This window comes from Acinonyx jubatus, chromosome C2, assembly GCF_027475565.1.
Source record: "Acinonyx jubatus isolate Ajub_Pintada_27869175 chromosome C2, VMU_Ajub_asm_v1.0, whole genome shotgun sequence".
In the NCBI taxonomy this organism is placed as follows: Eukaryota; Metazoa; Chordata; class Mammalia; order Carnivora; family Felidae; genus Acinonyx; species Acinonyx jubatus.
Genome location: NC_069384.1, coordinates 9,153,219 through 9,181,154, shown reverse-complemented (window position 1 = coordinate 9,181,154; position 27,936 = coordinate 9,153,219). Strand labels below are relative to the sequence as shown.

Sequence of the window (27,936 nt, the reverse complement as noted above, 5' to 3'; positions counted from 1 at the left end):
AAGAGACTCTTAAAAACTGAGAACAAACTGAGGGTTGATGGGGGGTGGGAGGGAGGGGAGGGTGGGTGATGGGTATTGAGGAAGGCACCTTTTAGGATGAGCACTGGGTGTTGTATGGAAACCAATTTGACAATAAATTTCATATTAAAAAAAAAAAACTACCCATAATTCTGTCACCCAGTTCCCTGCTGTTATCCTGGTCAGTATACTTACCACCTTTTTTTTTTTTCCTGATCATAGAATTATACCGTGGATGTAGTCAATGGAATAGCTGAACAGTCTCTTTCTCAACTATATTTACATCTAAACAAGATAAACTATAAAATTGTCCAATCAGTTATTCAAAGATGAATTATTTTTCAGGTACTACTTAGGATTTTTATGGCTTTTTCTTTTTCGGTCTACTTTTATGGCCATTTTTACTGCAGATTGTCAAAGTTTGGTCTTCCATGAGTTACCATCAATATTGAAATCTGCCCAGAGATTGTGAGTGTGTTTGGACTAGGAGAAAAGGGCCAAGTCTAGGAAGAGCAAAACTGGTCACATGCAGGTTTGACCTTGTGTCCTATAGATGGGACCACTGCATGTTCCCATCCTGCCCAGCAGGATGACCTAGTAATACCCAGTGCTTCTACTATAGGTAGAAAATACTCGGGCTTGAAGGTGCCAATCCCGGGCTCCGTTGCTGCCTGGCCGAGGCCCCTGGCCAGGATACCTGAGTTTGGAACCCTAGTGCCATATGGAACTTGAGAGATACCCATACCTACTCTTTAGATCTCCACTCACCAGGTCACACACGCCAGGCTCCTCTGACGAAGGGAAAGAATTGGCCTCTGCAGGGAATGCGGGAGGGGTCTGGGGAGGGAGTGAAAAATTCCAGCAGCCTGACCATGATTACAGTCCAGCTAGCAGTCCAGCACCGACTACCAGAGAGCGGCTGTCGGCCTTCACAGATGCCTGTCAGGCACAGTGGAGGTAGGCAGTCATGACAGGTAGTGGCTGGGAAACGACAAGATCTCTCTCAAGGTATATTTATCACTTGTGAATGCCACGGCTGGTGCTTGCTGGGATAACTAGGTGTAATAAAACAGCAGGTAAGAGCTGGAGAGTTCTTTGGCCGTAGAGCTCTGACTCTGGAATGTGCAAGCGAAACACAGTAGTCCCTGTCATTCATGAAGGCGGGTCTCCCTTTTAGGGGAAAGGGAGAAGCGCTGGAATGGGATTTAGGCATATTCAGGTTCTTCTAGATGTTTCCATAGTTTAGTGCTTGACTCTCCTGGAATCTAAAAATAGCATACTTATTTTGGGGCAGGGTGTGTCCATTATTTTTTGTTGCAGTAAAATTCACATAACCTAGAATTTGTCATTTAACCGTTTTAGAGCTTACAGTTACATGGCTTTTACTACATTCGCAGTGTTGTGCAACCATCACCACTATCTAATTCCAGAAGGTTTATACCACCCCGAGAGGAAACCTTCCCCATCCCCCCCTCCCCCCAGCCTCCCCACACAGGCCCCGGCAACCACTAATCTACTTTCTGTGTCTATGGACATTTCATGAGAAATGCACACATACACTGTCCTTCAGTGTCTGGTTTCTTTAACTCAGCCTGTTTTCAGGGTTCATCCATGTTGTAGCGTGTGTCATTGCTTCATTGACTTTTGTGGCTGAATGGATATTCCACATTTTGTATGGATAGACCACATTTTGTGTGTCTGTTCATCTACTGATGGACACTTGTCTTTTTGCCTTTTGGCTCTTATGGATAGTGCTGCTGTGAACATTCATGGACAAATTTTTGTTTCAACATCTGTCTTCATTCCTGTGGGGTATAGAGACCTAGAAGGGGAATTACTGAGTCACGTGGTAATTCTATGTGTAACTTCTTAAGGAACCACCAGACTGTTTTCTGAGGTGGCACCAGTTTACATGGCCACTGGCAATGGTTGAACATTCCGGTTTCTTCGTATCTTCACCAACATGTACTTTTAGATTTTTAAAAAAATTTTGATGATAGCTATCGTAGTGGTGTCTCATTGTGGTTCTGATTTGCATTTTCCTAATGACCAATAATTTGGGTGTTTTTTCACGTGCTTATTGGCCATCTGTATACATATAAAATATATATGTATATTTGTTTATTTATTTATTTGAGAAAGAGACATAGGGAGAGAATCCCCAGCAGGCTCCACACCATCAGTGCCGAGTTCAGTGTGGGGCTCAAACAACGAACCATGAGGTTGTGACCTGAGCTGAAACCGAGAGTTGGACGCTCAACCGACTGAGCTGCCTGCTGGTCACCCTTGTATGTCTTCTTTGGAGAAATTTCTGCTCAAAATCTTTGCCCATTTTTTAAAGTGGGTTGTCTTTTTGTTGTTGATGTGTAAGAGTTCTTTACATATTCTGGATACTAGGCCCTTATTGGATATATGGTTTGCAAATATTTTTTTCCCATTCTTATGTTGTCTTTTCACCTTTTTGATGGCATCCTTTATGCAAAAACTTTTTAGTTTTATGTAGTCCAAGCTATCAACTTTTTCTTCTGTTGTTCGTGCTTCTGATGTCTTATCTGAGAAACTTGCTGAATCCCAAATCATGAAGATTTGCCCCTGTATTTTCTTCTGAGAGTTTTACAGTTTTAGATCTTATGTTTAGGTCTTTGATCCATCTTGAGTTAATTTTTGTGCATGGTGTGAGGTAAGGCTCCGAGCATATTTTGCATGAGGAAATCCAGTTGTTCCCGCACCATCCATTGAAGACACTGTTCTTTCCGAGGGCCTTGGAACCCTTGTTGAAAATCAGTTGGCCATAAGTTGGGTTTATGTCTAGACTTCCATTTCTTTTCCATTGACCTGTCTATCCTTATGCCCACACCGCACATTTCGATTATTGAGGCTTTGTAAGCTTTGAAATGGGGAAATGACTTTGTTGCTCTTTGTTGTTCTTTTCACCGTTGTTCTGGCCGTTCTGGATTCCTTGAAATTCCATATGCCTTTTTGGGTCAGCTTGTCAGTTTCTGCCAACAAGCCTGGTGGGACTCTGACAGAAATTATATGGACTCAGTAGATCACTTTGGGGAGTGTTGCCATGTGAACAGTATTAAGTCTTTCAGTCCATGAATACAGGATGTCTTTCTGTTTATTCAGGAACATATGCATTTTGAGCTAGGTAAGATAATAAACTTGGTAAATGCAGTTCTCAAGCCACAAGGTAGTCCGTTAAACAAGCCTCGTTTCAATATGCCTGACAAACTTCCTAAAATGTTTAATCGTTTTAACCCACCTTTTATTATTTTTTTTTTTTAAGTTTATTTATTTACATGATTTCCATACCCAACCTGGGGCTCAAACTCACGACCTTGGGATCAAGAGTCATTCACTCTTCCAACTGAGCCAGCCAGGCGCCCCTTAACCCACCTTTTAAAATGCAGGTTATCGAGTACAGATGAACCCTTTTTGGAGGAGCTTTAAAAGCATTGGCTATTCATTCGGTAGCTATGGGAGTCCCTGCAACGTGCTAGTACTGTCCTAGGTGTCAGGGCAGAGCAGAGAACAAAACCAAGACTCTGCCCACACCAGGATCAGGGGAAAGCTGGATGATAAAATATACGGGGGGGTAGATAGTGATGAGCGAATGGGAACAGTAAAGAAGGGAGGGGACGGTGAGTGTTGAGGACACGTTGTGATATTAAATGGGGTCTTTAAGGAAGCCTTCGTTGAGAAAGTGCCCTTTGGCTAAGTGTGGAGGCTCTCGTGTGTCTGAGGCCAGTGAGGTCACAAAGCAGGCGAGGGATGGGGAAAGGGTAGTACACAAGGCTATAGAGGTGAGGGGTGGGGAGGGCATCCAGTCTTGTAGGTCCTTTAAAACTGGAGTCTGACAGTGGCCACTGAGTCAGGGACTGCGTGGGGGAGCCCCGGAGGGGAGTTGAATGAGTAGCGTAGCCCGGCTTAGCCCACTGGAGCCGGCTCCAGTTGCTCTGTGGGGGCTAGAAAATGGGTAGGAGTCAGGCAAGGCAGAAACAGGGAGACCATTTAGGAGCTGTTGCTGTAACATAGGTGCACCAGTGGAGAAAGGTTTGGATTCTGATATATTTTGAAGGTGTAACAGGATTTGCTCATGGATTGGATTTGGGATACAAGAGAAGAAGAGGAGTCAAGTAGGATTCACAGGTTTTCTCCCAGGCTGTTGGCTTGAGAAGCCACAAGATGCAACGGGGACCCTGGGGGCGGGGCCCACTTCATGGGGTGAGCAGGGAGACCAAGGGATGGGTTAGTTTGATGTTTCTGGTGGATGTCCCCACGTGATGTCAGTAGGCAGTTGGATATGAGTGATAGTGAATAAAAGTTTCAAAAGACAACTTTTTGTTACAGTTGGTACCCAATTCCATGTAACGGCTCTACTGTGTTTTCTGTGATCAAGCTTCCTGTGCTCTGCTGCTATGTATGATTAAGTGATGAGTGAAAAACTTGCAAGACATCCGTGGGATGAGGTGACACTGTCCATCTTTGCCTCAGCCCTGCCTGTGACAGTGGACATTCCTAGAGAGCATACTGTGTGCTAAGGACTTGGCGTGCATTATTTTATAATACTGTGTATCTGGAGATATGCTTGATCTCAAATTAAGAAACTTCTGCAGTATTCGAGCCTGCAAGTGCAGAGAGCTCAAACCCTGGCTGCCTGGCTGCAAAGCCCATGCTCTTGAGCTTCTTGTCAAGTCATTATCTGTATGGCTCACATAAGGGGGCAGTGATAACCTCTTTGCTGTCAGGGGCACTATCTTCATTATCCAGATGAAGTAGGTGCAATGAATTATTAAGACCCATTTTATTGATGAAGGCTAACTAACTTGCCCCATGTCGTACAGCTGCTAAGTGGTGGTTATGGGTTGAATTGCGTCCTCCAAAAAAGATAGGTTCTCGTCTTAACCCCCAGTATCTCAGAGTGTGACCTTATTTGGAGATCTGGTCTTTACAGAGCTAATCGAGTTAAAGTGAAGTCACTAGATTAGGGTGGGCCCTGATGCACTCGGACTAGAGTCCTTCTAAAAGGGGGCAATTTGGACTCAGACACAGACATGCACAGAGGGAAGACCCCATATGAAAATGAAGGCAGAGGTCTGGCTGATGCAATTATAAGGCAAGGAACACTGGAGATTGCCAGCAAACTTCCAGAAGCAAGAGGAGCAGTCTGGAGGTATTCTCCCTCACAGCCCCCAAAGGAACCAGCCAGCTGACACCTTGAGCTAGGACTTCTGGCCTCCAGAACTCAGAGACAATCCTCTTCTGTTGTTTAAGCCATCCAATGTGTAGTGCTACGTTACAGCAGCCTTAGCAAAGTAATACAGTGGTAGAACCAAGATAGACCGAACACCTAGGTGCTGGGGATATGGCATTGAACACAAAGTTCATGAGGCTTTGTTGGCAGAAGGCAGACAATGAATAAATATGTGATATCCGGTGCTGAATGCTAAGGAAAAATAAACCAGGGAAGGGAAGTGGGGTAGTGAGGAAGGAGGGTGGGGTGCTCTGATAATGTGACATTTGAGATTTGAGTAGAGGCCTGGATGCAGTGAGCAAGCTGGTGGGGAGACCATCTGGGGTGTGGGACTGTGTCCAAGGTACAGTAGGGGGTGGGTGTGACTGGAGTAGAGAGGTGAGAGGAGATGAGGGAGGAGAGATAGCCAGGGCAGATGACGGGGTTTTGTTCTGCAAGGGAGGAGAAGCCAGGTGACTTCTGCCTCGCCTGCTGGAAGAATCCTTCTGGCTGATGCGTGGGCAGTGAGCCCGAGCACAGGAGCCTGCTGGGATGGCAGTGGGCAGCTTTTGTGGTCAGATCAGAGTTACTGGAGGTTCAGGAAGTGCTGGATGGAGCAAGCCCCGATCAGTGTTGGCAGCTACCTAACTTCTGGGAGACTCAACAACTGTATTCAGGGAACCTTAGTAGGAGTTGATGTGAATAAGGGATTTAAGGCCGTGGTGGTGGTCAGGCTTCCTGAGCTCATGGGTGTACACAGAGATTCAGTGAGTAGATGGGTGATGAATTAGTAAAAAAATCTTCATAATGCAAATGGAAGCAATATTATAGGTTAATAGTAAGGTTAGATCAAGATACTTTTTAATTAAGGTAGGTAATTGCTGGTTATAAAACGTAAACTGTAGACAGAACGGAAGGCTCATCTAGCTCCAGGCTTGGCAAATGAGGAAACTGAGCCCCAAAAGGTCTTGGTTTGTCAGACTATCTTCGCGTTCTAAGTATATCAGGGTTTTTGTTTGTTTGTTTGCCAAACTTACAGTATGATTTTGAGATTTTTATGTAGTAGAAAAAGTTTATCTTTGATTGCTTTCAGGTGTATCAACATGAATAGGGTACATTTTGCTTAATTGTTTATCTGAGATGCCAGGCCATCATCTTTCACTGATTATTTTTAGATAAATTTTAATTAACAGGCGGCATGTTGAGCTCTTATGAACCCAACCACTTGCCAAGCCTGGATTACGACTTTGATTATTGAAATGAAGGACAGTAGAAATGAATAAACTCTGGGCATTTGAAAATCTTATCACCGAAACATCTTTTTTAAAAACTTCATATGGTCCTAAATGAAGCACCTTTTTTGTGGCTTTTTTTCGGTACCACTTTGTTTCACAAAATGGCCAGAAAGCAGGTGACACGAATAACGAGAAATAGGAGGTGCTGGGTATTGTGATATGTTTCAGCTTCTCAAGTCTTATCGCTTAATGATGACACCTCCTTGGTAAAGCACAGCCCCCCTGTGGCATCTCAGAATTAGCACTATTTGGGGAAGAACGTGGGCTGGAGATGGGAGACCTGGTGAACCTTTCTGGTCTACACTGAACTGATTAGCCCCAGGACCTCTTTTGCCTGGAAACTCGAGGAGTCTGAGCTGGATCTCGATTTTTTTTTTAAATTTTTTTTAAATGTTTTTATTTATTTTTGAGACAGAGAGAGACAGAGCATGAGCAGGGGAGAGGCAGAGAGGGAGGGAGACACAGAATCCAAAGCAGGCTCCAGGCTCTGAGCTGTCAGCACAGACCCTGACACATGGCTCGAACTCACAGACTGTGAGATCATGACCTGAGCTGAACTGACTGAGCCACCCAAGCGCCCCTGGATCTCAATTTTTACCCTAGTCCTAGTCAACTACTTTTCTCTGTTAGATCGTGTTAGTTCAGATAAAGCCCCTTTGGTCTGAGGTCTTATGTTAATCAGCTAAGGCTGTCATAGCAAAATCCCACAGGCTGGGTGACTTAACGGAAATTAACTTTCCCATAGTTCTGGAGGCTAGAAGTCCAAGATCAAGGTGCCGGCCAAGGTGGTTTCTTTTGAGGCCTCTCTCTTTGGCTTGTAGGCAGCCAACTTCTCACTCGGATCTCATGTGGTCTCTCCAGTGTGCATGTCTGTGTCTTGATGTCTTACAAAGACACCAGTCATATTGGACGTTCCCTAGAACTACATTTTGCCGTAGTTATCTTTCTAAAGTCCCTGTCTCCAAATATAGTCATACTGTGAAGTATTAGAGATTAGGGTTTCAACTTATGAATTTTGGGGGATACAATTTAGCCTGTAACAGTGTCTGACAATGAAGTACAGATTGTTTTTCCGTGTAAATCAGTTTTTTCAAAAAGCTCATTTCTGATGGCATCCCGGATGGTTTTTCATCACATCCCTTATGGAACAGTAGAGTGTTACTTCCTTAATCTTTTTTTATTGCCCCACAGTGTCGTGAAGAACTTCACTTCTCATATGCATGGTGATTCAATGTGTGCCAAGAACTTCTGAGTCACTCTGGGCCACCTTCCTGGCTGTCTTAGTCTGTGTGAGCTGCTATAACGAAATAACCCCAGACTGGGCTTCTGAACAGCCAGCCTTTCCCAGTTCTGGAGGCTGGGAGTCAAATATGGGCACCGGCAGATTCAGGGCCTAGTGTGGGCTGCTTCCTGGTTCACAGTGGCGGTCTTGCATCACCTCCTCACCTGGCGGAAGGGGCAGGAGAGCCCTGTGAGGTCCTTTCTCTAAGGGCACTAACCTCATGAGGTTCACCTCCCACAGCCACCCCCACCCCCCGCTAATACCATCGCACTGTGGGACACAAACATTCAGACTGTGACATTAATGATGGGTGTCCCATCTGACTGCACCTCACTAGCCCTGTACCAGTTTTTTCATAAGGGCTTAGTTGTGGGGTGTCTTTTTGGCGGGGGACATTGTCCTTTCCCACGTGTCTCTCTATGTCCTCCTCCCCAGCCTCTTCATGCTTCCAGTGAGATGTGGTTTAAATCACTGCTCCAGATCCCCTCTAGCCGGTGACCCGGGGTAGGGCCTCAACCCCTCTCAGCCTTCACTGTTTATGACTTGTAGCTCTGGGCCTGTGTGATGCCCGGTTCCTTCTTGTCACCTTACTTTGGGGGTCCCACGTGTTAGAGTGTGGTACCTCAGTTTGGGGCAGATATTGTAGTCATTTTCCAGCAACCTTCTGCTGCTGTGACCCTGGGGGTGGAAGTTGTCAGTTAAGTGTGGTGTCAGGGTCATATTGGAAAGATGTGGCCTGAGTGCCTTCTGGGAAGAGACCAGGTTGAAAGCCTGTCTTTGGCAGGTACTGAATCTTCATGGGTCGGTAAACTAGAACGGGTGGTAAGCACAAGGCCCATTGGCTTCTGGCAACGTGCTGATTGTCTTGACACCAGAACTTCGGTCCTGGAGACATAGCTAGTTAACAGAATGTCAGGCAGAGCTCCTGATCCTAATGTGAGGCAGAGGCTGCCGGGTCCTCTGCTGCTGTTCGGGCCTCCTCCTCTCAGTAGGTGACGCATGGGGCTCAGATGGCATTGTGGCTTCTCACCCTCTCGCAGGTTCTCCAGAAGGGGCTGAGGATCAGCACGGGCGTCACTGGTTTGGGCTTGTGGTGGCCGCCTCATGTGAGCCTCTCAAACACGTGTCGGCATGAGGCTGGCATGGTCCTTTGGAAAGAAGATTTCTATGCTGAAATCGGGAGGCTGTTATCCTTTCGATAATTTATAGCTAGGGTAGTGTATATGTTTTGCATGTGAGCAGAGGATATTTTTGCTGTTCTTTGAGGTCTGCTGGTGGGGCAGAAATAGTCCAGATTCGGGCAGGTGATTTGTTCCTCCAGCAATCTAATGACAAAAACCCATCTTTGGGGAGGGAGCGGGGAAGCTCATCTAGCAGAATTGAGTTTATGGACAAGGGTAAGAGCTTGTTGTCTGCTCACATTTTATAAATTCTGTCAAGAAAGTTATGAAACTAGAAATTTCCTGTCAGCCATTGTAAGGAAAGTGCTATGAACCGAATTATGTCTCCCCCAGCCCCACCAAACTCGTACATTGGAGGCCTAACCCTCAGTGTGACTGTATCTCAAAACACATCTTCAGGAGGTAATTGAGGTTAAATGAAGTCATTCATTAGCGTGGGGCCCTAAGCCAATAGGAAGGTGTCCTATTGGGACAGAGCGAGAGATGGCTCTTCCCCATGTGAGCACACAGTGAGAAGGTGCCCTCTACAAACCAGGAGAACCCAGTCAGCCAGCACCTCGATCTGGGACTTCCAGCGTCCAGAGCTGTGAGACATAAGTTTCTGTTGTTTGAGCCCCCTGGTCTGCGGTATCTGTTGCAGCAACTCAAGCAAACTAATGCAGAAGGAATTGAATTAAATGTGGCTATTTTTCAAAAAGGACAACTGATTGAACACGAATACCTGTATTCAAGCTTGTATTTGAGCCAAATGCAGGTGTTCCCATTTATTTATCTTTTTTCAAATGGTGTTTTCCTTTTTCCTTTCCTTTTTTTTTTTTTTACAGCTTTGTTGGCATGCGATAAACTAGATGTACTTAAAGTGTATAGTTTGATGAGTTTTGACACGTGTCTATCCCTGTGAAACCATCCCCACGCGAAGATAATAGGGTGTATTTGTCACCCCCAGAAACTTTCTCATGCCCTTTTGCAGTCTCTCCTTCCCTCCCGTCTCTGCCCCCTTCTCCAGGCAACCACGGATCTGCTTTCTATCACAATAACGCTGGTTTGCATTTTCTAAAATTTCATATAAACAGAATCAAAGGGCATATATTCTTTATTCCCCGGTCTGGTCTCTGTCGCTCGGCAGAACTGTTTTGAGAGTCATCCAGGCTGTTGTGTAGATGGAGAGTTCACTCCTTTTTACTGCTGAGCAGGATGCCATGGGTATGTATCATTTATTTGCCCATTTTCCTATTAATGGACATTTGGGTCGCTTCCAGTGGATATATATTTAACTTTTTTAAAAAACCTGCCAGATCGTTTTCAAGACTGGTCGTGTCATTTTTCACCCATTCGGCAGTGTACGGGAACTCCATATATTCCGTACTCTTGCCAGTGCTTGGTACGGACAGTCCTTAATTTAGCCGTTTTAGTGGGACTACAGTACTGGCTCCTTGTGGCTTTTGCATTTCCCAAAGAACTACTCATTAGACAGTTAGTACACGATCGCTGTAAATTTGTGTTGATCTTCTGGAAGCACAACACAAAGATAACCATAAGAATCTGCACTATTTTATTGTATGTAATAGACAAAAAAGTGAAAGTAGCCCCCCTCGATGGGGGGGGTGGGGTGGCAGGAGTCTAAGTCATGCCACAACAGGATGATGATGGATGTAGCCATCCGGATGAAGTAGTCTTACAGTCACCTGAGCGAAAAATGCTTATGATAAGATAAGGGGGCAAAAAAAAAAAAAAAAAAGGGCAAGTTGACCAGTTCATCTATAGCTCTAGTCTTGTATGTGGGAGAGAAGAAGAGAGAGAGGGAGGTTGTATGGAAGGGGACAAAGTCTGGAAGCCCTTTAGTGTGGGACTGGTTTGCTTCCAGTTTTCCCTGATTCTACATGAAGCTGTAAGGAACATCTCTCCCTACATGTCTGTTTTTGCCAAGGTCCATCGAGGTGGGGGCAGGGGCCGTGTCAATGGGCGGGGAGCTCAGCCTTCGGACACATGAGTCTGTGTTCGGACACATGAGTCTGTGTTCTGCTCATCCGTGTGTGTTGGTGCCAAAGCTATGCCCTTGAACCACCATGCTATAGAGTGTGTCTGTCTCTGTCTACACCAACCAAACCCCTCTGTTCTTTCGGAATTTTTATACCATTGCCAGGTCATTTTCCTGCAGATGGACTTCGGAGTCATTCGTAAAGTGAAAGGAGTCCTTGAGGGGTTGACTGGTATTAGGTAACAATTGTAGACTGTTTGGGGGAAGAGGTGACATCTTTACACAGTTGGCTCTCCCGCGTGGAGATGCAGGCATTCTCTTCATTGATGAGAGAGTATTCACTTTTGTCCCTAAGAACTTAATCATTTTTCTTGCATAAGTCCTTCCTGTTTCCTAAATGTATTAGATATTTCATACGTGTACTTTTGCTGTATGACTGGGTTTATTTCCTACTCTGTGTTTTAACTGGTTGTTGGTAAGTAGGAAGTGATTAACTTGCAGGATTTGAAAACTGGCCATCTTAGTGAATTTATCTCTCACTTATTTTCAGCTAGTTGTTTTGAGTTCTTTAGCTAGACAAGCATACATATGATCAATCAATACTGAATTCGTGTTTTTTCCTATTTTGCTAGTAGCAGTTACTGGAACAATGTTAAATAATGATGACACCTGTGGTATATCAGTTACAGAAATGTCAGCTTCTGTAACAGAGCTGTCCAAAAATCCAGAGCCACCAGTAAGATGGAAGTTTCTTGCTCGTGTACTGGTTCAGCGTGGTGTTCCAGATGGGCAGCTCTCTTCCCCACGGTCATTCTAGCGACCCAGCCTAGGACTCTGCCATCTTTAACACATGGCTTGCAGAGTTGCTCTGTTCGCTGCCATTCTGTTCCCTGGGAAGGGGGATCAGCATGTAGGAGCGTGCATAGACCTTAATGCCACACATTACTTCCACTCGTATCTTCAAGGGAGAAAATTACCCTCTGGCCGCGCAGCCAGGGCCCAGCCACAGCCTTACCACAGAAGCAGGGAGCACGATTCGGGTGCACCTTGCAGTCCCCACGCCCACCTGGTGCACGTGGATTCTGATGGTGGTGCCTCCTGTTTCACTGTTATCTCAGCGCTGTAGGTCCATCAGTTTGCTGTCTCCTCAGACATCACTTTATTCATTCTTTACTAACTTTAATGACTTCTCATCTTTACGTGGCCAGAAAGCATGGCATTTCATTGCCTGATCAGTTTGTAAAGTGTTGAATTGCTCTTTTCAAAGCAGCACAGTTCTGCCTTACACCTTATTCATGTGCTTTTGGTGATGATTGTACTTAAACTAGTTCTCTCAGTGGCAGAGGTACGCCTTGGAAATCAATCTGCTGGAAGGTCCGCTAATTCAGATGTTGTGGAATGAAGGAAGGGGCGCTGAGCTTGGAGGCAGAGCTCCCGGGGGCGCCTGGGTGGCTCAGTCGGCTGAACGCCTGACTCTTGATTTCAGCTCAGGTCATGATCTCACAGTTTGTGGGATTGGGCCTCACATCAGGCTGTGTGCTGACAGCGTGGAGCCTGCTTGGGATTCTCTCCCCACCTCCCAATCTCTCTGCCCTCCCCCACTCACGTGCATACTTGAGTTCTCTCTCTTAAAATACATTTTTAAAAAAGCAGAGCGCCCTGGTTTATGTTCAAGCTCACCGCTGCTTAGACTGAGACACACGTGCTGGTTGTCTCCCCAGCTGCTCACCCCCTGCCTCCTCGTGGGAAGAACCCAGCTATGTGTAGGCATCAGGTAACAATGTGCTGCAGCGTGGCAGCTCCCATCTCCCAGCCTCAGAGGTCAGTGCTACTGGTCTACGACTTCTTCCTAGTAATTCCATTTCCCTGGGCAGGGATTGATTCAGACACGAGCACGTGACCTTCTCTGACCTATGAGGTGTGGCCAGCTGGCTTCTGGAAAGGGTTTCCTCTAATATGAAGAGACAGGAAAGGAACCAACACTTGACGTTTTGTTCCTCTCTTTAATTGAGGGGGAATTTAGGGCTGATATGTGGCAGACATCTGAGGCCACAGTAGGAAAAGGCTGAGGATAAGTCAACTCACCATGAGAAGCACACAAGCATGAAAAGGTTCAGGTGCTTTTAGGATGTCACTAAGCCCTTTGCATTAGCCAAATACAGGAATATGCTCCCCGAGACCAGTTTCTTGGCCTTGGTGCTGGTGACCTTCCTTGATGGGGCAGGGAGTGCTGCCCTGAGCGTTATAGAATGTTCATCAGCATCCTGGCCTTTGTCCACATCCCACCCCCAAACCCCATTATAACAGCCAAAAATGCCTCCAGACATGGTCACATGTCCCTAGGGCAAAATTGCCCCAGTTTGGGAATCACTGCTCTAGACTTTAGGTTGTGCTGTAGGTTGTGAGGTGATACGTTTCTTCATTGAGATTTGTATACTTGGATATCCTGTGCTTTACAGCCCAAAGCTTGGTAACTGAGTCCGCAACCTTGGACCATCCTTAACCCGTGGGAGCCTGTTTCCTCTGGGGGCAGAAGCAGGCACGCTTGTTTCTCAGCAGTAAAGGTGTTTATGTGTCCTTAAAAGGCACGGAATGTCCCCTGCTGATCTGTGCCCTCGCCATCTGCACCGGCGTGGTTCTGGCTGGCATCAAGGCATTTTCAGAGAAACTGCAGAGGATTTTCTGTCTCCCCACCTGCACGGGTTTCACGGTCAGTGCAGAAGCCCCGTTGTGTTTCTGAGGAGGCAGTGTTCCTTGAGTGCCTGCTTTATGCCAGCCATGTGTTCAGCGTCTTGGTTCTGAGGGTCCCGGGCAGTTTTATAGTTGCTGGGGTTTGCAGAGTGGAGCCAGCTTTGGGCTTGAATGGATCTGGAAAGAGCCAGGCTTTCACACCTTGGTCACCGTCCCTGTGTGCCTGGTTAGCAGCCTTTTCCCTCCCCCTCACCAAGAGCTACCTTGTTCTTCAGCTGTCCCTGCTTTTATGCAGCTGGCTTGTCTCAGGGACTGGGAAGCAGAGGAAGAGCAGAGAGGAGGAGACGCACAGGTCAGGTTCGGATCAGCTTGAACAGGCAGTGCAGCGTTGGGGCGGTGTGTTCTTCTTCACCCCCGGCTTGTGACTCTGAATTACATTCCTTGCTGCACGTGCGGGTCACAGGAGCCCAGTGCATTCCGGTGCCCGAGGCTTTTGTGGGCTGTCAGAGCCAGAGCGCTGGGAAGATGTGCCCCAAGCTCCACACAGCCCTGCTGAACCCATTTTGCTTCAACATTGAGGATCAGGAAGTGCTGCTCTGGAGCTCTCTAGAGAAACCTCTGCCCAGGAGGGGATAATATTCAGTCCCTTTGAGCGTGCCAGTTCTGTTATTCTGGCTGTGACTTTGAAAGAATATGGAGTTCTACGAGTAGAACTTTTGGGACTGAAGCGTGTTTGGGATTTGTAATGAGACTCTTTCTCCAAGATACTCTTGCTGCTTTTTTGGCTCTGACTTGAACAAGTTGGTTTCCACATAATAGGCTTTTGGTTTGTTTGTTAAATATATCATTTGTATGTGGATTAAAATACGTTTGAAAAGCAGAAAAGAACATATGTCCAGACACTGAGTCATTCAGTATCTTAACGATAGGCTTTTATTAGATCTTCTGGTTTATGGTTATAAATTCTTCAAGTATTTTGTGTTGTCTATATCATGTATGTTTCCGTGTTTAGTTCTGAAGGGCGTGTTTGCCCTTCTAATTCACTAATTCATTTCCTTTCGTGTGGTTCACTATCTAACTCTGCTGCCGTGACCTCCTCCCACCCTTTTCCATCACCCCCGAGCCTCTTGGCTCATAGCCCCCAAAATAGAATGATTCCCTTTAGTGAGCCCCCCTTACATGCTTGTCACTCATTGTTTTTTCAAACCTGTAATTCTCCGAAGTTGGTGTCATTCAACCCCTTTTACTGGTGAAGGCACTGAATGCAAGTCAGGCTTGCTTGAGGCTTCTTAGTTAAGCATCCCATGTTTCAGCTCAGCCAGCGCGGCCGCAGCACCCACACAGGGGTGCCTGGGTGTAAGGGAGGGCTCAGGACCTGCACCGCAGCCGGGAAAGAGTAAGATGTGTCTGGAAACCTGGAAAGCGTCACAGCTGGCCGTCTAAAGTTTCCATGTGGAAGATTGGGAAAATCGCCATTAGTGGTGAGAGGGAGTGGCTTCTACGATCTAGATGTTGTAATAAACTCAGAAGGGGAAAAATAAAGAGCAATACTGGAACACGTGTGTCGCAGCTTGCCCTCTGTGAGGTAGCGATGTGTCTGTCACGTTGTGTTTTAAAAGGAGTTTCCCGACCCAGTGTGGAGATTCCCTAGTCCTCTCAAGCGAGAGCCTGGGGTGCACCCCGTGATCCTGTTGAATGCACTCCTTGTTAATCCCGATGCCCTGGGGAAGTGGGAACGGCATGAACGTGGAACCTTTCAGCTCCTTTTGAGTCTGGCCTGTGTGCTCCAGGGAACTTGTGCCCAGCGGGGCAGCTGAGCAAGGCTGGTGCCCCAATGGGGCCCCAGGTCACTTGATTCCGAGCCCGTGCTCATCATCACGGGGCCCCTGCCCCTGCCTCTCCTTGTCATGAGTTAGACCAGCACAGCATTCCCTCCACAGCCCAGCCAGCTCCGGTTAAGCTCAGAAAAATGGATTCCCAAGACAGCCCCACAGAGGGGCCCAGGGCTTGTGGTATCATCAGGTAGTCAGCGGTGGCTCCGGCTGGGGTTGGCCTGCCATGTGCCCCCCCACTCCTCACCCCCAGCCCGGCCCTGGACAGCCCGCTGCTCTGCCTTCGGGCCGCGCTTTGTAACGTCTCCCGCCTTTGTGTGTGCTCAACCTTTGCTTGTGCTCCTCTGTAGGCAGCATGGTGTTTGCTCAGAAAGTATAAGTTAATACCAGCTATAGCAGTAAGGTGGAGCTGATTCAAAAGGGACAAAAATAAGCGTAAGGAATTTTAAAAGCAGAAACATATTCTTGTGCGTCTCTACCTCCTGTGGAAGGTTGAGTGAACCAGAGGCCGTGGCGCCCTGCCAGGGTCGTGGGGTGTGGGTGCTGCGACCCTGGTCGAGAGCGGACTGCTCACTCAGTTCACTGTGCTGTGGGCTGGTCTTGAGCGGTCAGCTGACACGTCCCGCGCAGGACAGTCATGTTGCAGCCCGTGACCTTTTTAAAGAAGGAAGCTCTTCTTTTACAGAGGGGTTGAGCCCGTGTCACTCCCCCAGTTAAACAAAAGCTGACTTCATCGGTTATCTGTGAAATCTCAACATCCTGTAGTGGCTGTTAGGGGGCCTGTCTGTCCTCCTCCTGTCTCTAGCCCTCCCCAGCTGGCGTGGTGGCTGAGGCACTGCCATGTCAGGTAAGGCGTGACGCTCTCCACCATCCCCACCTTCAGCACTTGGCCTACTTTAGTGTGGGGAGTCCTGGCCACTTTGTTATTACTCAGTGCCTGTTCTGTTTTCCTTCTGTCTGAAGGGCATCGCGGGTGTCCCTTGGCCAAGTATTTAGTGAGTGTTCAAGCTCGTGCTACCTGGCCAGCCTTACTCACTGTTCGGCTTCGTTCTCATAGCATGAAATGAACATCCTTTTCGAGATGACCAACTTCCAGAAGGAAGACCTGCTGGTATTTTACCATTCGCTTGACGCGAGACCTGCTTTAAAATTGGCTTGCTTGAGTTTCTTTATAGATGGGCATCTGGCATTCTGAATTCCAAAGTCAGGGTGATCACCGTGCAAAAGCAGGTTTGGGCGAGCTCTTCTAGGAACTTTTTTTTTCTTAATGTTTATTTTTGAGAGAGAGAGAGAGAGAGAGAGCGCGAGCGAGCGCGTGTGCGCACAAGCAGGGGAGGGGCAGAGAGAGGGAGACACAGAATCCGAAGCAAGCTCCAGGCTCTGAGCTGTCAGCACAGAGCCCGACGCGGAGCTCAAACTCACGAACTGTGAGATCATGACCTGAGCTGAAGTCAGACACTTAACCTACGGAGCCACCCAGGCACCCCGAAACTTTTTAAAAATCAAATATAACTCACTCCCTTACCCATATTGTTAAATGACCCTTTAAAATTTTCTTAATTGTGATAAAATACACTTCACATACAATTTGCCTTAAACCATGTTTAAGTGCATTAAGTTACTTTTTTGAGTCGGTGGTCTACCCTTTTGGAATTTTTAATCACATTTCTTACACGGAATGGTCTCTAAATTGTGCTGAGAGTCCTAGAAGACGTCAGACTGTCAGATAGGCTGACAGTTTACTGTCAGAGTTTAACAAAGTGCGACACAGATGTTGTCTTGGGTGGGGCAAAGTGAGACACTTCCTGGTCTGTATTAATGAAGCTTGGATGTGGTTCAAACCTGTTTTTTTTTTTTCCAAACTTATGTTTTTTAAGTTTTTTTTTATTATTTTCAGGTCAACCTGCTGAGCCTACACATACAATGAAGTCCAAAATATTATAATTGTATCTTGATTATAGCTGAAGGAATGTTTTTAAAATAGTGTAGTTCTTGAGGAAAATAAGGAAGGAAGGTTTATTTCTGGTTTGATCCTAGCTTTTCCTTTCTGTTTAGCACTTTTCCAAGTGACTCTGAAAACACGGCCATTTTTTCCTTCCAGATTCATGAGTTTCCCTGAGATGTCTCTTCTGTAGCTGAAGAATGTTTCTCATCTTTTTTTTTTCTTTTAGTAAACATCATTTTTATTCCGTGTTTACCATGCGTGTTGTAGATGGAATATAAACACATATATTATATACTATATCTGTATACTTATCCGTATCTGTTTGTCAATGTATCTGTTAACTTGCTTGGGTTTTGGGTTTCCTAAAAAACACAACCCAAACAGTTTCTGAAACTTCCCTGGAAATACTCACTGGGCTTTGCCCGCCGGAGAAGCAGGCGTCTGCATAGAGGCTGGCAGGAAAGCGGCAGAGTCGTGCGGCCCTCCCTCGTCCACACCAGGGGTCCAGTCTTGGCAGCTCTTACACAGCTGGGAACGGATGAAGGGAAATCAGGAGTTTTCAAGCAGTGGAAGCTGGACTCCGTTCAAGGTGGCTAGTTTGCTATTGAAGGGTTGGAAACACTCAGGAGAGGCTGGACCCAAGTCCCTGGGTCCCTTCAGGGTTTATTAAAAGGAGTTCCTTTGTTCTCTGATAAGGAAAGAGTTTGTGGTTTGTCCAACATGCAAACATTGCTTGAGAGTTCATGGTCCTTGTAGCCCGGCCGCAGGAGCGGTTGGGTGAAACACAGCATTTATTTCTTTTTTCTTTTGGGGTGATAAAATCTACGTAATATTAAATTTGCCGTTTCAACTATGTGAGTGTACAGTTCAGGGGCATACAACAGTCACCACCATCCGAACCTGAACCTGTTCCCATTAGACACAAACACTAGCTCCACTCACTTCCCCTCCCCCGACCCCTCCCATGCTGCTTTCTGTATCTGTGGATCTGACTGCGTTAGGTCCCTCACTTAAGGGGAGTCATAAAGGATTTGTCCTTTTGTGTCTGGTTTCTTTCACTGAGTGCAGTGCCTTCAGGGGCCCTCCATATTGTAGCATGTCAGAATTTCTTTCCTTCCTTTTTTTTTTTTTTTTTTTTTTAATGTAACGTTTATTTATTTTGAGAGACAAAGACAGAGTGCCAGTCGGGGAGGGGCAGAGAGAGAGGAAGACACAGAGTCCAAAGCAGGCTCCAGGCTGTCAGCACAGAGTTTAATGCAGGGCTCGAACCCATGAACTGTGAGATCATGACCTGAGCCGAAGTTGGACACTTGCCCGGCTGAGCCACCCAGGTGCCCCACAATTTCCTTCCTTTTTAAGGCCAAGTAATATTCACTGTATGTATAGACCACATTTGGTTTATCAGTTCATTGACATTTGGGTGTTTTTCACCTTTTGGCTGTTGTGAACAGGGCTGTAGTGACCATGGGTGTGCAAATATCTGTTTGATATTTGCTCTCAGTTCTTTTGCACGTGTACCCAGCAGTGGGGTTACTGGATCATATGGTAGTTTGGTAAACAAGTCAAATGTTTAATCTTTTGAGGGGCCACCATGCACAATGCTGTGTGCGCAGTGATTACACCATTTTACATGCCCATCGCCAGTGCCCAGCACTCCGTTTTGAAACCTCCTAGGCCAGGGCTATTCTAAATAGAACATTCACTTTTTCAAGAGCAGTGACAGCTCTGGGCATCTGGCTTGATCTCACTCTCAGAGAAGATGCAGCAGAATGCCTCCAATTTCCAACTGAGAAGTGCTTTTCAGATCCTAAAAGTGGGCCAGCCACATGGGCCAAGCACTTCCGCATGTCCAGGGATGCCTAAGTGACAGACAGCTTCCAGGTAGAGGAGCTCCTGAAAAAAGACATGGTGGCTCAAACACCACCCTGAGCTCTGAATCTTTAGCAGCCAAAGTGGCAGAGTGAATCATTGGATGACTCATTCTCATCTAAGTTTGCCCTGAAAACATGGAGCCATTCCCCTCATGGCCATGCATCAGCCCTCAGCGAGAATAAAGGAAAAGTCTTAGAAAGGGAGTCTTATAAAGGGACACCACTTTGTGACCACTGACCAGAAGCAACTGGCTCTTCCTTCACTGGTCCCCCTCCCCCCCACCGCCCCCAGCTTCTGCACACAGGGTAGGGTGATGGCGAGCAGATCACTGTTTCCTTAATGGCATCAAGAGTTAGGTTATGTTCCCCTTCAGGCATGTTTGCGAGATGCTACTTAGTACTGCCCACGCAGAAGGTGTTTTTAGGGGCTTCTCGTGGCTCAGTCGGTTAGGCGTTCAGCTTCGGCTCAGGTCATGATCTTACAGTTGGTGAGTTTGAGCCCCGCATCCAGCTCTCTGCTCTCAGTGCAGAGCCTGCCTCAGATCCTCTGTCCCCCACTCTCTCTCTGCCCCTCCCCTGCCTGCACTCTCTCTCTCTCTCTCTCTCTCTCTCAAAAATAAACAATAAACATTTTAAAAAGTGTTTTTAAATAGGGCCCCCAACCTCCTTTCCTGCATGAAGTCCATCACTCTGGGGGAGGAGGTGCTCTGTCTAAGGGAATCCCGTATTTCAGAAAGTGCTTTAAATGCACTACAGACAAAGCATTTCACTGGCAATTCTTTTTTTTTTTTAAGTTTTTTATTTTATTTTTTATTTTTTAAAATTTACATCCAAATAGTTAGCATATAGTGCAACCATGATTTCAGGAGTAGATTCCTTATTCACAGGCGATTCTAATCTCCAGTTTTAAGGCTTGCAAAATGTTTAGAAATTTTGCCTCAAATATTATTTAAGAAGTAATACTTTATTATCCCTTTTAATTTTCAGCATTGGTGTTTATCTTTGCCTCTGTCTTCCTAAAAGTAAATTTCATGTTCTCCCAACTCTGCCTCCTCTGTGCAGATTTCCTTTTTCGCTTTAGTGTCTCTTGGGATTTTCATCATATTTTGGGTCTGCAGTGATCTTACCACCAAACATAAGAGCGGTTTGAGTTTTGCTTTTCTGATTTGATATATTTTTCACCCTTCCTCATCAGCACCCCTAACTAGTGTCCTTGTTTGCTTTTGTGACAATAAAGGGCATTATCTGTAAACAACTGGGTATCAGTCCATTCTTTTATTATTTTTTTAGAGAAACTTTTTAAAATTTGTTTTTTAATGGGGGCGCCTAGGTGGTGCAGTCGGTTAAGCGTCCAACTTCAGCTAGGTCACAATCTCGCGGTCCGTGAGTTCGAGCCCCGCGTCAGGCTCTGGGCTGATGGCTCAGAGCCTGGAGCCTGTTTCCGATTCTGTGTCTCCCTCTCTCTCTGCCCCTCCCCCGTTCAGGCTCTGTCTCTCTCTGTCCCAAAAATAAATAAACGTTGAAAAAAAAATTTTTTTTTAATTTGTTTTTTAATGTTTATTCATTTTTGAGATGGGGGTGGAAGGGACAGAGAGAGAGAGAGAGAGAGGATCCAAAGCGGGCTCTGCACTGACAGCAGAGAGCCCCATCTGGGACTTGAACTCACGAACCGTGAGATTATGACCTGAGCCAAAGTCAGACACTTAATGACTGAGCCACCCAGGTCCCCCATCAGTCAATTCTTTTAAAATTTTTTTTAAAGTTTATTTATTAATTTTGAGAGAGAGAGAGAGAGACAGACAGTGTGAGTGGGAGAGGGGCAGAGAGAGAGGGAGACAGAATCCCACACAGGCTACGTGCTACCAGCTCAGAGCCCAACACAGGGCTCGAACTCAGGTCACTGACCTGAGCCAAAACCAAGTCAGATGCTTAACCAGCCGAGCCACCCAGATGCCCCTGCCCATCAGTCAGTTCTTTTAAAATGCAGTGTATCTTCTTTCCATCTCTAAGTCTTGTGCTTCCTTTTCAGTTTGTCCTTATTTTTTTTTAATTTTTTTTTTAATGTTTATTTATTTTGGGGAGAGAGAGACAGAGTGTGAGCGTGGGCGGGGCAGAGAGAGAAGGAGACACAGAATCCGAAGCAGGCTCCAGGCTCTGAGCTGTCAGCACAGAGCCCGACTCGGGGCTTGAACTCACAAAACGTGAGATCGTGACCTGAGCCGAAGTCAGATGCCCAACCAACTGAGCCACCCAGGTGCCCCTTCAGTTTGTCCTTATAGTAAGAGGTCATGTGCCTCCTGGGTGCCAGACAGCGTGCTGTCCTGTTTACATGTGGTGTCTCACCTGATGCTTGCAACTTTGTGAAGCGCCATGATCTTCATTTTTATAGATGAAACTATAGCCAGAGAGGTTAAAGAATTTGCCCAGTGAGCAAATAAATGGTGGGACTGGAATGCCAGGCTGTCACCCCCATGCTCACATGTTAAACCGGTCTAACGATACTACAGTCTTGTTTGCTTAGCCTCAGCGTGGAAGCACCTGTTAAGTGGCAGGCTCTGTGGGAAGCGGGTTAGCACAGCCACTGTGACCGAGGCACTATTTCAGTCCCGTCATTGGTGATGGAAATCTGCAGGGTGGAATGTCCTGACTGTTCCACAGAGCAGGCTCGCAAGTTCTGTTTGGCCACATCCTGACTCCAGGTGAGGAACTTGGTTCATGATCCCTGGCTGGCCCTGCTCCGCTCCTGAACCTGTGCTCCTTGATCGAACTTGACAGTCTGATGGGTGAAAAGGATGGTATTTCCTTGTAGTTTTAATGGGCGTTTTTCTTACCAGGAAGGAGGAACAGCTTCCCGGTTTTCTGTGTACAATCTGCTTATCTCCTTTATTCTTGCTGAATTTTCAGATCAAGCAGCATCCTATATTTCTAGGCACCTTTCCCTCAACAGCACAGAGCCCCTGTCTCAGGCATGCCGTGTTTGTGTGGTTTAACGTGGACGGCATACAATGAACAACCAGGTCCACCTTTGCTGGTTACAGTCTCCATTCTTGGTTATATTCCTTTTCCTATATCTTTTTCAAGTTACATGAAGTCACACATTCAAATGAAAAAGAAATAGCAAGCAGCCCCCTTCTTTTGGAAAGAATGGTTGTGGTTCATCATCATTGCATTTATGTGGGAAGAGGTGTATCAGTCAGGATAAGGAGGGTTATGCCAGGGTAACAGACAATCCCTAATCTCTGTGAGTGTTACAGCATGGTTGAGTTCTGCCTCACTGGGCTGCAAGGGGTTTCTGCTCTGTAATTTCTCAGGGAGCCAGGCTGGGAAGGGCTTTAGCTCAACCCACATTTCCATGATCTTAGAGTCAAGAGAAGAGAACCCGACAAGCTTTGAGTTGGCTCGTAGAGCCTATGCCAATATGACACGTATCACTCTACTCATCTCTCTGGCCAGAGTAAGTCATGCTGCCACACCTAGGGTCACAAGGGCAGAGAAATGGGATTCTACATGCACAGCCCAAGGGAAGCAGATGCTGGTGAGTCCCGGATGACCACCATGGGAGGTGCATCACATCTTGTGCACCTCAGATAAAAGAAGTCCTGAGCATACTGAGGTGAACGAGAGTAGGTAGTGACTTAAAAAACAGAGGATACTGAGGCGAACGAGAGTAGGCAGTGACTTAAAAAACAAGTGCTTTATCCTGATAGAAATGATTGTTACAGGTGAAGACAGAGGCTCTCTCTCTCCTGCTTTTGAATCCATGGAGAAAGCCCACAGCCACGTTATTGTTAAGCCAGTCAAGTCTCAGACGTGGTTTTCCAAAAGCCGCGTCTTCAGGATTGGCCAGGAGTTGATACTCATTGAAACCGGGTGCTGGTTACATTGCTGTTGCGCCTGCTTTTCTGTGTGTTTGAAAACACCCATAATAAAATGCAGTTTCCTGTGCATTTCCCACATTAATTTTCCCTCTGCCAAAACTCTCAGTTTGTTCTTATCCCTCGTCACAGCATGTGTTTCCAGTCACCTTAGGATTTGTTTTGACAGGAGACATTTAAAAAAAATTAATTTGTTGGCTTTCCCTTTGTTTTAAAATATCAGACTTATATATATAATGTTTCAAGGTGTTTCTTGATGACTTCTAGTTGCATGAGCTTTTTTTTTTTATTTTTTGAAACATAGGTGTATTGAATTCAAGAGTTCAGTTAGACTCCAGCCTTCTGATGAAAAATATTCTTTTCCTTCCTTTCCCTTTGCCTCCTGCATAACCTCAGTGTATGTTTAAGGTCGTTTTCTTCGTTGATCAAAAGAACATGTGGTCCTGCGGCCAGCAGTTGTGACACAGAGTGCAGGTGGCATCACACATGTCTTCTGACATTCTTCCAGAACACGCCGGCTTTGTTTCAGGTGCTATGCAGAGTGCCCAAGTGATTGTTACAGGTGAAGGAAGACCATAGACCCAGCCCTCAAGTCACTGCCCACCTGAGTCAGCCGTGGAGCAGAAGATCAGTAGAACAGGGTTGTAAATCCGTGACAGATATGCCCATGGAACCCGGAGTAGCCAGAACTAAGTACGGGGAAGGGGACGGGGGACCCCTGCCAGGGAGAACCATTCCGCCTCCGTGAGACGGGGCGCTAGGTCTCATGTGAGGGAGATTAGCAAGGTGGACAGGATGGAGCTTGGGCAGAGAGCCAGGCAGGAATCACAGATGGATCTGAAGTATTAAGAGTCACGGCAGGCAGGAGTCATGCTATGGAGGCCTTTGAGTGGCTTTTTGAGAAGCGTGGACTTCACCCTGTAGGCCTTCAGCAAATATTTGTGGACTGTTCCCTAATGACAGACGCTTTGTCTCATAAGGTTGAGTCATGAGGACCCACCCAACCGCAGCACTCTGCCTGTGGTCACTTGAGGCCGGGCAGAACGGCCGTGGTCCGCTCACACTTCTGATCGTGGTTCTCAGGTGCTGCGAATACCCAGGCAAGACCCGGCTCAGGAGTGCCGTTGCCACATCCCAACGGCATTGGGTGTTTCTCCTGCGGGACGCAGGTCCCTCCCAGCAGGATCACCAGCTGGTGGAGGTGCCAGGAGTCATGGCCGAGAGGTGTGCCCCCCCATTTCTTCTGGGGTGACCCCTCGCTCAGAGCCTCCCGGCTGGGAAGCCAAGCTGGGAGAATGATGGGGATAACTCAGACCCCTTCTTCTCCCTGGACAGAGTCCAAGGGCTTCCTCAATGCAAGAACGAGGGTCTTCTTAGGGACGGGGGTCACCTCCCCCAATACGGTCTGTGCTCCGCTGAGCCTCATGCATGGACTGGAGCCCTCACCTGTGCCTGGCTTCCTGTGTGTGGCCGAGAGGCTGGTCTGATGGTGACAGAATCTTCCTTGCTATTGATTTTGATACCTGCCTCATCTCCAGCATTGCTGGCGGCTTCCCTGATACCCGTGCCCCCTGGCTCGTGGCCCCCCTGGTGTTCCCCACGATGACCCTCTGTCTTCCTTTTGAATCTGTTCTTGTCTTCCTGGCCTCGACAAATTTACTTTCCATTGTAAACATTACTCCCTTTTTCCTCCTGTTTTTCGTCTTGTTTTCCAGGCTCTTCAGAGTAACCTGAGGTATTCCTTATTGCCAAGACGACTCCTCATCAGCAAGAGATTAGCCCAGTGCCTCCATCCTGCTTTGCCCAGTGGTGTGCACCTAAAAGCCCTAGAAACCTATGAGATTATCTTCAAAATTGTGGGGACCAAATGGCTGGCCAAGGATTTGTTCCTGTACAGGTAGAGTAGCTTCCCTACCGTATTACTTTTTTGTTACCTGAGTAATCACATTTCAGTTCACAAGATTAGAAAAGGACAAGCAACGTGGGGGAGTGGTAGGCAACAGTTCATCCTAAAGACGTCAGCAGGAGATGGCCAGGGCTCACCTTCTGGAGGCATCCTCCCTGGCCTCCCCGTAAGTGTGTCCTAAGTGGACGTGTAACGTGCATCCTGCCTAGATGTCCGCTCTTTGCCGAACAGCACATTGTGACCATCCCGTGCCAGGCAAGCGTCTCCGTCCCTAGTGTAAATGGCTAGCTGGCTGCTTTTGAAAATCCCCTTTGGGGGCACCTGGGTGGCTCGGTCCGTTGAGCGTCCGACTTCGGCTCAGGTCATGATCTCACCGTTCGTGGGTTCGAGCCCCGCATCCGTCTCGCTGCTGTCAGCACAGAGCCAGCTTCAGATCCTCTGTCCCCTTCTCTCTGCCCCTCCCTCACTTGTGCTCCGCCCAAAATAAATATTTTTTTAAAAACATAATAAAAAAATGAAAATCCCCTTTGGCTGGGTGATTGTGCCAAACTTCTGATTCGGTGTCTCATTTATCCCCCACCCCGATCTCCCTTTCTCTTTCCCAAAGCTATGGGTTGTTTCCTCTTCTGGCGAACGCGGCCATGTCGGTGAGGCCCGTGCTGCTTGGCCTGTATGAGAAATACTTTCTCCCGCTGCAGAAGCTTCTCCTGCCCAGTCTCCAGGCCTTCATTGTGGGCCTGCTGCCCGGCCTGGAGGAGGGCTCGGAGATCTACGACAGGTGGGTCTCATCCAGTGCTGACGGCGGCGGGAATGCTGGTGGGGGGGGGGGGGTGCAGGGGGACCTGCTGGTGCACAGCGGGGGGACGTTGGGGGGCCTGCTGTGTAAGAAGCAGGGAAGAAGGAGCAGCAGGGAAAGGTGCGGAAGTCGGGGTGATGCTTTACATTGCCGTGGTGGTCCTTGCTTGACCGAATGCTGTGTTCTCCTGGGAACTGCCTTCAGTTACAGGTGAGAGTCAGAAGGTAAGGTTTCCCAGAGTCACATGGTCAGTGAGTGGCAGAGCTGGGATTCTGAGCCACGTAGGTCAGATTCCAAAGTCTTCCTGCTTCCCATTACACCTGGCTGCTTCTGAACGAGAGCAGAGCCATGCTCATTGATGGCTGGGGCTCGAGAAGGCAGTGCTAACTAAGCAGAATAGCTCGACACCTTTCAGCAGCACTTTGGGGACACTTGTAAGGCTCCTAAGCATAAAAACTCATGGAGGGCTTGTTTCACTCGTGCTTAGCAGCAGAAGAAGGCATAAGTCTATTCAGACTATTGGGTATATACCGTGTCCTGTTTGTCTGGGGAATTATCACATAAGAACTCACTTCCGTTGTATCAACCGTCTGATCGCTGTGATTACCCTCTATTTAATAGGACCTGTTTTAAGAGCCTGTGTGCAGCCTGACTGGGAGGTTTAGAAACCTTGGTGCTTGCAAAAGTTTTCATTTGATTACACAATGCACTGCCCAGATTTCTCCCACGCCAGAGGCCCCAGCCACCCCACCTTTGTCATGGCTGTGACTGGAATCAAGGAATCAATCCAAGGTCTATTTGGAGTGCTCCCCTAAATTCAGAGAAACCAGATAACTAGAATGGTTTGGGGGATTGTGGCCAGTGGTTATTAAGGGTGCATTTAAGTCAACAGCATTTGTAGTGGAATTTGACAAACCTAACCAAAAATTTACACTGGAACATTTCAAGCTTTCACACAGAGCAGGTGGTGGCTTCCCACTTCCCAGCGGAGAGCCCCCCCTTGCCGCGGGTCCGGTCAGCCGTCCACTTCCATAGGAGGCAGAGTCTGCGTCACTGCCTTGTTAAGCCGGTGGCCACATGCAGGATCGGTAGGTGTGTGGAGGTGGTGAATGGAAGGTCATGTAGGAGTCAACTAGAGGTCCCTTGCCAGATCTGTCTCTTGACTCCTAGTTCAGGCTCTTTCTAGAAGTTCTGGCCCATTCATGTTTCCCAGACAAATATGGTATGTTCACGTGTGTGTACGTAAACGCTTTTTCTGTCATCTGACAGATGAACACATCAGTTCCCTAAATGTGTTGCGATTTGTGGTTTTTTTTTAACCTATAGGAATGAATCACACCAGAAGAGCGTAAATAGTTGGGGTGTTTTTGTGTGTTGTCTTAGTTGATCAATGAGGGTTCATTTGAACAGTTGCTAACATTGCTTAACATAGCTTTTTTTTGTGTGATTTCTTGACATCCGACCAAGAGCTGAGTAGAGCTGCATGAAATCACTGGGTAGATGGAGCTGTGACAGGAAACCAGGCCCAGTGTCTGCAGCACCCCAGAGTCATTCGTTTTCAGCTCTCCAAGGTGGTTACTGGTCGAGGGTTCTAGAATCTCTGAGTGGGTGTGCACGGGCACAGTAATGGGAAGATTGCACCAAAGTCTTTGGTCTCCGTGTCCGTGTTAATTTGAGAGAAGTCATCATTTTGAGAGAGTCGTCAGCTCTTTCTCCTCCTGAGTGCTCTGGAGCTGAGTCAGACACCCCCCAGCAGACACTGTGCAGGAACAGGGAAAGGAGGATCAGTGGGGGTCCTGCTGTCCTGTTGGTAGCACATGCAGAGGGGTGAGTTGGGCTGGGGCCGCTGCGGGCAGGGTGACTCACGAGTTTCGTGGAGGTGGAGGCTTCCTGGCTTGTGTGTCAGTGAACCCTAAGAACAGAAACTCTGACCGGTGTTAGGACTTCTTATTCACCCTGGCTTTCCGACCCTTGTATGCCTGCAGACGACTGGCCAGAATGTCTTTTCTAAAGTGGCTGTGAGGGGCACC

The 27,936-nt window shown here is 47.2% G+C and overlaps 1 protein-coding gene across 5 annotated transcripts in view; it reads left to right on the top strand.

Moving 5' to 3' along the window:
• The window catches only part of DOP1B (DOP1 leucine zipper like protein B), a 97,135-nt gene that overhangs the window by 469 nt on the left and 68,730 nt on the right, over positions 1-27,936 (top strand). For all 5 annotated transcript variants that reach the window (XR_003414757.2, XM_053220579.1, XM_027041642.2 and 2 more), the window contains exons 2-3: positions 24,920-25,101; positions 25,718-25,888. Coding sequence is in view for 4 of the 5 variants with exons in the window: in XM_053220579.1 (XP_053076554.1) it covers positions 24,920-25,101; positions 25,718-25,888 (353 nt within the window). In the remaining variant the exon portion in view is untranslated. The remainder of the gene's footprint in view (positions 1-24,919; positions 25,102-25,717; positions 25,889-27,936) is intronic.